This window comes from Propithecus coquereli, unplaced genomic scaffold (assembly GCF_000956105.1).
Source record: "Propithecus coquereli isolate 6110/MARCELLA unplaced genomic scaffold, Pcoq_1.0 Scaffold197, whole genome shotgun sequence".
In the NCBI taxonomy this organism is placed as follows: Eukaryota; Metazoa; Chordata; class Mammalia; order Primates; family Indriidae; genus Propithecus; species Propithecus coquereli.
In genome coordinates, this window is record NW_012144633.1 from 2,733,625 (window position 1) to 2,746,987 (window position 13,363).

At 43.2% G+C, this 13,363-nt stretch overlaps 1 protein-coding gene across 1 annotated transcript in view; it reads left to right on the plus strand.

Moving 5' to 3' along the window:
• The window catches only part of NOTCH2 (notch 2), a 169,483-nt gene that overhangs the window by 100,969 nt on the left and 55,151 nt on the right, over positions 1-13,363 (plus strand). Inside the window, exon 6 of the mRNA XM_012643460.1 lies at positions 12,108-12,341. Coding sequence (XP_012498914.1) covers positions 12,108-12,341 — 234 coding nt within the window. The remainder of the gene's footprint in view (positions 1-12,107; positions 12,342-13,363) is intronic.

Genomic DNA, 13,363 nt, shown 5'->3' on the forward strand with positions numbered 1-13,363 from the left:
TTTTAAATATCGGGATGGAACTTTTGTTTGAGAATGGAAGTGGTTTAATTATATCTGGGACTGCAAAGGTATTCTCATTTATATTCCACATGGGGAAATACATCTCAAATTTCAATTTCTTTGCTGTCAACTTGATTATGAGGACTCTACAATAAGCCTCTTCTCTCGAATTCTGCCTCCTCACCCCAATTCCAGTCTCTCATCAGTTGGGCAGACTGCTGGAGTGCTAACCTGAAGCACCCTCATCCCAGAGTCAGTGATGATTAGTGGCCAACGTGGTAGAAACAGGGGTGAGTGGATACTATAGCCCTGCAGAATGCTAGAGGTGACACTAAAGGATCTTTCCTGCCCTGTGGTCCATGACTCAGTGTCTAGCTTTGACTTAACTTCATGTTTTTCAAGTTCCAATGGAATGGTTGTGAGTAGGTTCAATAACAGATATTTACTGGACAATTAACTACTCCATTCAATATACTGTGCTAGATACTATAAGAGACACAAAGAAAAAATATTAATTTCTATGTTTAAAGAATGGTAAAATTTACTAGAAGAGATAAGAAAGTCTACACACAGCCACAATAGGTGGTAGAAGTATGAATGAATGTGAATTTGAAAGAAGCATGGGTAGGAATTGGGAATCATGTAAGTACTGGGTGGGGTAAGGAAGGAGATTGACAAGAGTTAAATTCTGCTTTTAATCTGAGTAATGGGAGAATGCGGGGGCTATTGACAGAGATAGAGAAATAGGGTAGAGATGATGGTAGGTTTAAGGTGAGTTTCCCAAGTGAAAAACATAAAGCAGGAAAACCCACAAGCTGAGAATAAAGGTAGTGGCTAGAGACTCAGATTCTAAGTTATATTTTGGGTATCATGGGAATGTATCAAGTCTGTAGGGGACAGTATGTGGAGTGAAAAGAAGGGAGAGTTTAGACATGAAGTGTAAGAAACATATACACTTCAGAAATGGATGGGGAAGGGGATCCAAAGAAGGGAGGCAAGCAAAGGAGAGGCATGATAGGTGGGAAGAGAGCTGGGCCATGATAGTACCACCGAGTCAAAGGGATCAGCACCATAAGATTGCCCCTGACTCAACTCTGCGTGCCTCTGGGCAGCTCCTGTACTGTTTTACGTCTCTTACTGGTTTAGGTGCTAAGCTCACCGAATGGACTGTCAGCCTCTGGAGGATTGGGAACTTCTCTTATTTTGACAATCCCAGGACAGATTTTTAACAAACTATGGTTATTGAATGAGTGACAAGCAGTGGACCCAGATAAGTACGATAACTGCAAAAGTTTAATCAGAATTTTTGAGGCTATTAGATATCTTCTGAAATGCAGTTCCAATACAAAGAAGAGAAGCTGAACTGCAGGAAGTTAAAGAGAAAAGTGGGTGTTGAGGAAGGAGGAAAGGTGTAGCGATGGATTTGGATGAGTTATTCAGGACTTTGCACAGAAAGGGTTTCCTAAAGAGGAAGAGAGAGAGAGGTACAGGCCAGAGCTATAGGGGACGAAACTTTGTTCCTGTGACCCACCATAGAGCCTTGGCTAGACTAGGAGATCAGGCAGCTAGAAGAGGGTTGGCTAAGAACCAGCTTGTTGGGAGGGGTTTCCTCTTACACTTGTTAGTGGGGGGTAAATTAGGTGGAATTGTTGCTGGGAATGGGAAAGGAAGAAGACAGGAAGTTATAGTCAGAGAGCAGAAGTGCCACGTGTGAGAACCTGGACTAGAACAATGAATGTCTTGTAGCGAGGTCCAGAAGGTGCGTGTGCTGTGATCTGGAGTGGATGTGGAGGTTTGTCAACTTGACAAAAGTAAGAACTCTTGTCTCGGGTGACCTTATTTACCCTCAGCCCAGATGTTGACTTCCTGGGAGACAGGAGGGGAAAGAGGGAGGAGAATAGAAGCTGTGTGCATAAAGTCATTCAAGGAAGTGGAAATTGGTCCGTGAGCACAACCGACAGAAGTGAGATGACTGAAATTACAGTATTTAGTATTTTCATTTTTATAGGAAAACAGGCTTAGCCAAGTTTGGACTTGAATCAATCAACTTCCCTAATTAGTTGTGTCAAAAATGACACTGTATTTACTGATTCCCTCCTATGTAAAATGAGGAGTTAGAATAGGTTTATTTCCTCTTCTCTGTTTTCCTTTCACTCTGCAGATTTTGTTTATATAATCTGGGATTGAAAAATTCATTTCATAGTATTATTACGATGATTGAATTTTAAAATGCCGTGCATCTTTTTAAAAATTATTCTTCATATTTACAGTGTTTTATAATCTTTTAGACATACTTTTATATATAACTTGATGTGCATTAACCATCATAATATTTATGTCACAATTTTTTCATTCCTGAGTTCTTTAGATTATTTTTTTCAGTCAAATAGCCATATCTTTGAGTAATTTTTTTGCAGGATAGGTAAATGTTGGCATATATTCAGAGCTCTTGGATATTTAGGAAATCTCTTTTGATCTAGTGGCTTCATACACAAATGGCATCTACTCAGTGACTAGCTTTGGCTCCATTCCTGGCAAGATCCAGCGTCACTTCATGGTTTTTCACGTTCCCACAGAATGGTTGTAAGTAGCTTCGACAACAGATATTTCTTGAAGAACTATTATATCCTATGTATATGCTAGGTGCTATAAGAGACAGAAAGAAGAAAAAGATTCACTTGGCTCCCTAGGTATTGCATTCTTGGGTCAAAAATTCATCTCATGAAGCTCCCAGACAATTCCTTTGCTTCTTGTGGAGAGTAGAGAAATGTCGTGTCAGAGTGGGGTTTCCTCTTCTTGGTAGCTACCCTGCCCTCCTCTCTCTTTCTCTCTTTCAAAACAAGTCTTCAGTCACTGTTTGTCTAGGTGTACTCTCTTTTTTTATTATTTCCATCTGGGTACTTGTTGAGCCCCTTGGATTTGCAGACTTAGATCTATTCTCAGCTCAGAAAACAGTGCCCTTGCTATATGCCTAGTGCCTTCAGGAACAACCGTTGCCTTTGCATTGGGTCTTCAATCTTTCTTCTCCACGGCTCAGATCTTCTCTTAATATTTTAACTTGCTCGTTTTTCCCTTTGTATTTACAAGAGCTTCTTAAACTTTTCATTTCTTATGTTCCTTTTGCGCAGTGTCAGTTCCGTCCTTTATGGCTTCCGATCCTGGTTTTTCTTTCTATTGCATTCTTATTTGCTTTAATAATTACTCTTCTCATTTAGATCCTCTGCCTCTCAGCCTTCCCTCTTTTCATCAGCGTCTGATGTCCTACGTTATTTTCCATTTCGTTATAAAACCTACGTATGTGCACGTCTTGAGAGCACAGAACCAATTTTTTCTAAAATGGATTAGCTTCAGAAGTGAATAATTTTCACAGTATGCTTTTCATTACGTCTCAAGTGTTCTGTCCTCCATGTTTTATGTCGTAGAATGTTTTCATATGTGCCACGTTAGGTTTTTCCATTTTACTCATTCTGTGCAGAGTAACTGCTTACTCGTAAATAGGGGAGGTAGGTGCTCTATGGATCCCCTCACTCTCACCCTGGCTACAGCCAGTTTTCCCCCCCAGTGAGGTGAGGGGCTCTCTTATGTAAACTGGCGTAACAGCCCAGCAGCCTAAGGCAGTGGGGAGAGAGCCAGAGAGTGAGGGCCCCCTCCCAGGGGACCAAGCTTGGCAACCCTTTCCCCTCTGTGTGGACAAGCCTCTGTGGCAGGGGTGAGCTTTCCGAATGCCCAGCCCTGGCCCGGCTTCACGGCTCTCCGTGCAGTGGCTGAGCCTGGGTGCTTTTTGATGCAGCTGCATCTGGAATTTGCCCCCGATGCACTGCAGACTTCTTGCTGCTGTAGCGGCCACGGGGGCCAGACTCCCCAGTGCTTGAAATTGCTGTTGACCTGGAAGGGTGAGATGGAGTTCAGTCCATTCTCCTCACTGCAGCACAGTGGGCTTTCTGAAACACAAATTGGGTCGAGTTGTTTCTCTGCTGACAACGCTTCAGTGGGTCCTCCTTGTCTTTGGATCAAGTTCCATGGCTTTGCGTGTCACTCCCTCTCCAGCCACATCTCTCTCCGCTCTCCCATGCATGCCTTGTAATTCAACCACACTGATTTTTTTTTCATTGCCTCAAATGAGCCGTGTTCTCTCTTCTATTCAAGCCCACACACATCACTTCCTTCTGCCTGGAATACTCTTACCCCACCCCCTTCTCTACACACACTCTCACACACTTGCACACTCATACGCAACCTGGCAGACTCCTGCTACGTGCTCTGCAGGCTTTCCCATAAAGGTTTCATTCTCTAGTTTTCTCTATTGTCCCTACTCTGTGCTCCCAAGGCAACAAGTGTCTGTTAAAGCAGTTATCATCCTATGTTATCATTGTTTGTGTGGTTATGAAACTTCTATTTGTAAGGTCTGCAGGGTAGAAGGCATGACTGTTGGGTTCACCATTATAATCCCAGTGTGCACAGGTCAGGGCCTGGCCCGTGGTGTGCATGTGTGGGTGTGTGTCTATGTATATATTTGTTGAATAAAGGAATGAATGGTAGTGTTCAGCTGTTCACTTCCTGGCTTGAGCTCGTCTCTCCCAATTCATAGCTCTTCTTACCTCCCTGAGATACTTTAGTATGTTTTTTTTCCCAGTGTGGCCCAGGTTTGTGCTAAATGTATAAAACTAGACTAATGGTATATGAAGATTATATTTGACAATCAATGTGAAGCACTTGTCACCATGTCCTGCACCTAGAAATAACTTAACTCCATCTATTTCTAGTGTTTGAGGTCAGTAGTGGCATCGGGGAGTAAAAGAAAGTCTGTCCTTTCGCCGTGAGTTTCCTGTCGGTGGCAGTGTCTGGAAGAGGAGGACCAGAAGAGGTCTGCCGGAGAAGGCCGACTGGGATGATGTCTGTAGGGGAAGCTTAGGTTTCAGTTAAAGGAGGACGGTGTCCACCGTAATGGAGAGTCGCCCTTGGGACATAGGTGGGGGGTTAGTGGGCAAAGGCAAGGGGAACTTGGGTGTGGCATAGATGAGATGGAGTTTAGTGGCAAAGGAAGGGGACTGGGACACAAAGTTTGAGTGTGGACTGGTGGGTATAGATAAGGGGCTGATGGAAACTTTGAGTATGAACAGAATAGAGACAGCCTTTACTACAGTGAGAGGGGCAAGCTGGTTATTATTAGGGGGTTACGTTATTTAAGTAAGAGAAAACAGAAGCAGGTGAACATTCATTCAGCAAGTACTTATTGAACACTTCTCAACTAGTAGCATTAGCTGGGCACTCTCCTAAGTGCTGGGGTCTCAGTGATGAGGGGAACAAGCTACGGCCCATTTCTTCATGGAACTGACAGTCTATTGAGAAACACAGGCAGATATCATATAAGTACTTGAGAAATTTTGAACTATAATAAATGCCTTGCAGAGAAAGTAAAGAATGTTAGTAGAGCATATTAATAGGCAGAGATAATTGAGGTTGGTGTAGGCAAGGTGATGTCTCTCAGAAAGTGACATTTCAGCTGTGACATTCAGATTGGGCAGCCCTGCGAACGCCAGTGCTCATACAGAGTATTTCACCCAGCCTTAGTCCCAGCAGGTCGTGGAACAGTCAGGCGTGTCCTCTATCCTTTAGCTCCAGCAGCAGCATGGGAATGTGTGGCAGAGGTTTTACAGCATAGAGATGACAAGAATGCTCTGTTGTGTATGGAAAGGGATGAAACTCCAGAGCTCAGGAGCCCGGGTGACTGCAGATCGGAAGGATGTATCAGAGACTGAATTCTCCTGACTTAACCATGAAGGGGAAGGTAGCAGGGCCAGGGCAAGGGCCAGCCGAGCTCATTTTCTATATGTTCCTCGTGTGGGGATCGTTGTTGCAATGAGAGTTGACCCTTAACAGGACCAGTGATGTGATGAAACTTTTCCCACAGACCTCACAGTTGAGAGATGGCTGGGAAGGGTGAGGGCTTCTCCACAGACTGCTGAGGCTCAGCAATCTTTCCTTGCCTTTCCCTTCCTTTCCTTTCCTTGTCCTTGTCTTTCCTCTTTCCAGTCACCTGTCAGATTGACGGTCGCTGGTGGTACCTTGAGAGAGCCACAGTGAGTGTTTGTGTCCCTGTGTGCTACGGCCCGTAAATGGTGCCTGTTCGGTGGTCCCGGCTCACTTGACTAGAGCGTGGTGTCGATGAGGGCCGGGCCATGGTTTTCATGTGAGTACGCTCTTAGCTTCACTCTGTTCTATTTACTGCCACAGGCTGTGTCCATAGACTCACTTGTTCATCCTAAAACCATAGGATGGGGCAACAAGAAAAGATGAACGTGAAAGTGATCCTACTCCTGCAAAGCCAGTACCCACTACTCATTTCAGTAATGGCGGGTTAGTAGTGTCATGTCATCTGACTTGTGGCACAGTGAGCTATTTTGTCTTCCTGTACTTCCCCCAACAGTCAGTTGAGATTCCCCTTCTCCATTTTGAAAACTAACTTGATCTGCAGGAATCTCAGATCCCCAAAGTGTTTTTTAGGATATAATGATTTCCATTTCCAATTCTTCTGCCACCTGGCTGTGCAAACTTGGATAAGTCACTGAACCTCCCTGGTTCTTGTTTCCTCATCTGTCAACTGAGCACGTTAGATTAGATGTTGTCTGAAGTCGATCCTCCACTGACACCCAGGGTCTAGTGCAGTGCCTGACGTGTATACTGAGGTGAGTGGCAGACACTGTCCCTGCCCTCCTGGAGCTAATAGTGCAATGTCGAAAGAGCCTGTAAAGAGCGAATAAATATAAAATCACAGTGTGTGGTATATTCCAGAACAAATTGAATGGAGTAGATGCAGTGTTAGAGAATCATGGGAAGTGTGCACTTGGAGATGTATTTTAGTCACAAGACACGTAACTAGTCCTATGAAGAAGGGGAAAGAGTGTTTTGTGTGTAGAAAGCAGTATATGCAGAGGCACTGAAGTCAGAAAGAACTTAATGTTTGAGGATCCAGTAGGAAGCCATTGTGGCGAGGGTAAAATGTGTGAAGAAGGGCTATGGATTTGAGTATATTTACGAGGCAAAAATGGTCAGCTAGAAAACTGTCTACAGGAATAGGTGGCTCTCAGTGTTTAAGGTATCACCTAAGCATTTTGTAGTTTCACATTCCATTTCAGATTGGTCCAGACTCATGGTGGCATTCAAGAGGGTAGTTTTTTTTGTTTGTTTTTTTTTTGTTTTTTTGAGACAGAGTCTCACTCTTTTTGCCCAGGCTAGAGTGAGTGCAGTGGCGTCAGCCTAGCTCACAGCAACCTCAAACTCCTGGGCTCAAGCGATCCTACTGTCTCAGCCTTCCGAGTAGCTGGGACTACAGGCATGCACCACCATGCCTCGTTAATTTTTTTCTATATATTTTTAGTTGTCCGATTAATTTCTTTCTGTTTTTAGTAGAAACGGGGTCTCGCTCTTGCTCAGGCTGGTTTCAAACTCCTCAGCTCAAACAGTCCGCCCGCCTCAGCCTCCCAGAGTGCTAGGATTACAGGTGTGAGCCACCATGCCCGGCCAAGAGGGTAGTTTTTAAAACAAGTTGTTTCCTTTCTCTTTTGTCCATAGAAAATTGAAAGGACTTAACTAGGCCTTACTACTTATGGTAAACGGTAGTACCCTGTAATATCTGGCAGGTGGAAATTACTAAGAGGATAATTATTGCCCTGGAAAACTTGCCTAACTGAGCTTTGTGCAACATTTTGTGAGTTCACCAGCTAAGTTTGTGTGTTTACAGAGGTGATGATACATGCTGAGACTTGTTTGAATTGAAGATTCAGTAGCTTGGTTGGGCATGGAAACAACTCAGCTCTCGCTTTTCAACATAGGCTTTTATATGCTAGGTAGCTCATAATTTAATGCTCTCTCCCCCTCTCCCTACTAAAAGAAAGGTGTTTGCTTTTAGTCCCTCCTATGTTCTGTTGTACAGTTCATCTTCAGACAGAGTGTTGATCATGTCATCCCCACCCTCATTTGTTGTATCAAATTTAGAATTCATATTCAAATTCAAAGCCTCAAATGACCTCCAATCTTTCCTTCTTGTAATACCCCAGCCAAAGAATCCACTCCAGTCATTTTGTTATCTTCAAGACCCTGCCGCCCTCAGCAAGCCTTCTCCCTCCAGCCCAGGCTGGTCTTTCTTGCCATGGAGTAGTGGGGAAAAGCCAATGACCTTGGACCATATACCTAACACCTATAGGTGATTGCCAAGAACTTTTCCTATCCTAATATCTAGTGATCTTCTGCCTTTATTCCTCTCTGCTATTGGTGTCCCTCCACCATCCTATGCATTTATGGCTTCTCAGGGTGCTGTAAGACCCTGGGATCAGGAACGCAGTCTGTAGATGCTATTGATCAAATCCAGGGCTGGATACTCAACTGTGCAGCAGCCAAAGAGTGTCAGATTTACCGTCAGATTGACTGTGTTGGAATGACAGCGCTCTCACTCATGACCTTTGTGAACTTGGGAAGCTTATTTACTTTTCTGAGTCTTGAGTTTCTTATTTTTGGGCCTCTGCATTGGTTTTCTCCTGTGCCAGGAGGGTGGTGACATGAAGGAAGTACAGTGTCTCGGCAGATGTCCCATTGGGAATTTTGGGACAGGCAATTGTAATAATGGCCAACCTGGTTACCATTTTCCTTATTCTGAATTTTAGAACTGGTTGATAGAATTGTAATAAGGGGGAAGAAACATCTGGCCAAAATAAGACTGAGATAGAATGTTCTAGAGAAATGTGCCTGAACCTTAGGGACGGTGATACATCCTGCGGAAAGGTACTTACAAGCCAGTATGCTCTTGGGTCTCTGGATTTCCCATCTCTAACAAACACTATCCAACAGATACACAGTGCTAAGGTGTTCAGAGAAGACATCTAATCCTCAAAATTCAGTCTCATTGAAAAAATAATCAGCTGTACCCAAAAGTGCATTTTCATTTTTCACAGGAATTTGCAGTCACAAGATTTTCGAGTAACCTGTTGTTTGAGTCATTGTCTTAGTCCTCCCCTCCTCCATGCTCTCTACTTCCCCATGTCTATGTGCCCTTAGGAAAACTGAGGCACGCAGAGACCGTTTGATATGGTCAGGTTCATACCTCAAGTCTTTGTTAAGAATTTTTGAGTCAGGCAGCCCAGTTCAAATCCCAGCTCTCCTGCACTCACTGCCTCATATGGATAAGTTATTTTACCTCTCTGAGACTGTTCCCTCAGCTATAAATGAGTTTTGTGACAGTCCCAAGCACAATGTCTGCTTCATAGTAATCAATCAGTGTCTACTGGTTCCCTTTCCTTAGAGTGCCAGATTTCCATTGCAGGCATTGTTTTATTTATCTAGTCTGTCTTACTACATTATCTCAGTGTCTATTATAATGCATAAGAAATGTAGGGCTGGACATGGTGGCTCATGCCAGTAATCCCAGCACTTTAGGAGACTGATACAGGAATCGCTTGAGGACAGGAGTTCAAGGCCAGCCTGGGCAACACAGGGAGATCCCATCTCTACCAAAAAATAAAAATTAGGTGGGCTTTGTGGTACGTGCCGATAGCTCAGGTACTCAGGAATCCTCAGCTGAGGCAGGAGGGTTGCTTGAGCCCAGGAGACAATGAGCGGTGATCATGCCAGTGTACTCTCCAGCCTTGGGAACAGAGCAGGATCTCATCTCTTAAAAAAAAAGAAATGCATACAAAATATTTTTAAACACACAGTGTCTTATAGTACTCAGAATTATCACAGAGCCTCAATAAAGAAAAATGACCTGTAAATTGGTTGGGGAGCAGCACAGATACAATAGGCAAGACTCAGCAATTTTCCAAGTTACAGCGACTCTTCTTCTACTTCTCGTTCATGTTTTCATTTCTCAATCCTGCCTGCATCCTGATAACACAGCTGTCATTGCTTTGAGGTAGCATTTCTGCTAGCACTGTAAGGGAGCGAAAGTTTGTATAGTAAATGACATTATCCGCCCTGGGAGAGAGGATTGCCGATGAGTTCTCCCTCCCTCCCTACCTTAATCATTCACTCATTCACTCCCCCTTTCACTCACCCCCTCACTCCTTCCCTCACTCACTGCCTTACTCATTCACTCATTCACTGCCTTCCTCACTGTTTCACTCACTCACTCCCTTGTTCGCTCCCTCCCTTCCTCACTCACTCAGTTTGTATTGGTTAATACTTTTGGCTGCAATTCTTCATCTCAAATTAGGACAACCCTTTGCAAGAGACAATCTCTCAGAATGGCTGTGCCACTGAGTGAACTCAGGAGGTGTTGGGTTTCATGAACAACTTTAACCAAGAACTTGAATGCCACCATGATTTTATTTTTCTCTCTGTGCACTGCTGATTCATTCTTACCACTTTCTCTGCAGACCAGCCTCCTCATCCTTTTGGGCCACGTGGCAAAGTATCTCTAGTCCAATAATTTGGAAAAGAGACACAGCGATGTAGCTTGGATCAGATGCTGATCCTAGATCAGTCAGTTATGGCCAGGAGGGTGCAATCGTGTAAAGACATGGTGGTTCCTTCAGGAATTGTGTGCATAGAGTGAGGAGAGGAGCACGGAAGGGGGATGCTGAGCACAGAGTTCCAGAGACTTCCACATACCTATCCTGCCATCCTAGGCAGTGGGCTCTTCACTGGGAAAAAGAAATCTCGAAACCGAGGCTGCTTGGAGCCAAGTCGTGGGAGATGGATGTGCAACCAAATAATTGGAATAGAGTGATGTCGGTTCTGTAGTAATGGAGGTGCATGTTGGATAGGAGTAAAGAAAAGGTGGTCAGTTAGGTTAGGTCAGACACAACAAGCATCTGCCAGCAGTATAGGCCTTCAATGAATATATGAGCCAGTTGAGGTGTTAGGTATTCTGGGGACTAGGGCTAGCCTTGGAATTTTCAAAGTATCAAAGTATAAACATTATGTATTTTTTCATTAATAGGCCTCTTCATCAGAATGCCTTTTTAAATTATTTGTTGAGTTTCATTTACAAAGGAAGAATGAAGGACACCTTGATCTTTTTTGAGTGTCAGCAACTTTTCATGTTTTAAAGAATTCAGATGATCTAAATTTTAGTTCCTCTTGATAGCTCTTTAAGCTGGTTTTAGAAGACCTTACGCAGGACCAATTCATTAATTTATTTTGTAGCATGTGGCCTGGCGCTAAACTGCTTTTGTTAGTCAAAAATTTCTTGGTTGTAAGTTGATGACATCCTCTTATTCTTTGTTAAGGGCCCGAGAGCCTTTGCCATGGTCCCCATGGTTGCTGCAGCATAGCCACAGGTGGTCTCACGTTTAGCATTCTTCAGTGAGCTCTTTTTCAGGTACAGCAAACTAGTCCTTTTTTCATCTCTTATTACATTGGGTGGACTTCCGGTGTCTTATTCCACAAATCCACATCCTTCAAGCTTGACTGCCTCAGGCTGAGCACAGTTTACTCCAATCTCATTATTCTTGGCCTTACCTTTCACATCCATACTTTACTAGGGCTTTTCACTGTCCTTAATCTCTTCTCTCTATCCTTGCTTGCCCTAACATTTTAAAAAATTATTCTTTTTATTTTGCGAAAATTGTGGTTTCACATACAGTTACCAGAATTAATATGGAGAGATACCTTGGACGCTTTGTATTGTAGATGTATTATAGATATGTATTGTAGGACATCTTACAGAACTGTTCTACAGTATAACCAGGATATTGACATTTTATACAGTCAAGATGTGAGACAGTTTCCCTAACATTTTGACATGTAGATTCCTTCTCATTTTCTTCTTACTCATTTCCTAGACTTGTCTTGTTCTTTTTGCTTATATACTCATTGACCCAGGGATTTAACTGAGTCAAGGGTCCTACAGGTCTTACCTTCTCTTTAATAGGTTGTCAGAGATTCTAGGGATGGCAACTTCTGAGCACAGAGTTATTCTTGAAATGAGTTACCCTGAAAAAATATCATTTAGAAGGCTCAAAGTGGCCTTAAAATTCATGTGAGTGTCTGCCCCACCATGAGCTCTACCTGCCTTAATTTCAGGCAGGCCACATAAAGGTGTACAGGGACTGGTACAGTACTAATGTTTTGAGACTCAAGAGCCCTAATCAAAGGTACTTTTCCCCCAAAAGGACAGTTCTGCACAGAGGACGTGGATGAGTGCCTGCTGCAACCCAATGCCTGTCAGAATGGGGGCACCTGTACCAACCGCAATGGAGGCTATGGCTGTGTGTGTGTGAATGGCTGGAGCGGAGATGACTGCAGTGAGAACATCGATGACTGTGCCTTCGCCTCCTGCACTCCAGGATCCACCTGCATTGACCGCGTGGCCTCCTTCTCTTGCATGTGCCCAGAGGGGAAGGCAGGTAAGGCCAGCAGGACAGAGCTGGAAAACAGGGAGGGGTCAGGGAGCATTCAGGACTTCTGTCTTCTCCTTCATTTCAATAGCTGTGTTTTTTGAATTATCATCTGTAGAAACGTTTCACTCAGGACTGTTCTTCTGGAAATGTAATCTACTAGCCAGAGTGCTATGAAGTTAGTCTTTTTTCCTTAAAACTTCAGCTCTCAACTCTACGTATTTCAGTTTTTCATTCCAAAAAAGGCAAGTTAGTAACTACTGTCTTTGAAGTATCTGCTAAACTCCTTATGATCTTAGACTGAAAAGCACCTCAGACATTAAGACAAAATGACTAATAAATGGATTCACAGACTTCATTTTAAGAAGAAATAATGCATTTATTTCTCAGAAGGAGTTGGCAGGAGAGAAGCATTGAAGTGTGTTTGAACCCTCAATGTCTATGAAAATATTACTGTAAGGAAAGATTTTTACAGACAAAGTTTAACATTGCACTAGCCTCTCAATTTAACAGCTACTAGTTCTAGGAGTAGAAGAGCAATGTAAGGAGGAATGTGATGGAAGAAGATAGTTTAGCTGGGAAAACTTCTACCCAACAGTTTTGAAATATTCTTATACTTGTGCCTTTCCAAAAGCCCCACCTCCAGCTTTGTGGTTACCTGTTTTTAAGTTAATTTGCAGACTGGAAAATCTAGTTCCCATGTGAACTACACAAAACAGGAAGCCTAGTAATATCTTTAGAGACCTGAGGGCACCTGAGCCAGGAATGTTGATGCTATTAAGAAGGCTGCTCTAGTAGAGGCTGATGACGTTCAGTTGCTTTTTTCTTCTAAGGCAAGTGAGATGTTGGGGGCCCCATGATCATCAGGTAACATAATTTTGGGGAAGTAGGGTGCCAGATAAAATACAGGATGTGTAGAATATTTGAGACATACTTAAGCTAAAAAATTACCTTTTGTTTATCTGAAATTCAAATTCAGCTGGGCATCTTCTATTTTTATTTGCTAAGTCTGACACAAAATCTGGAGCATA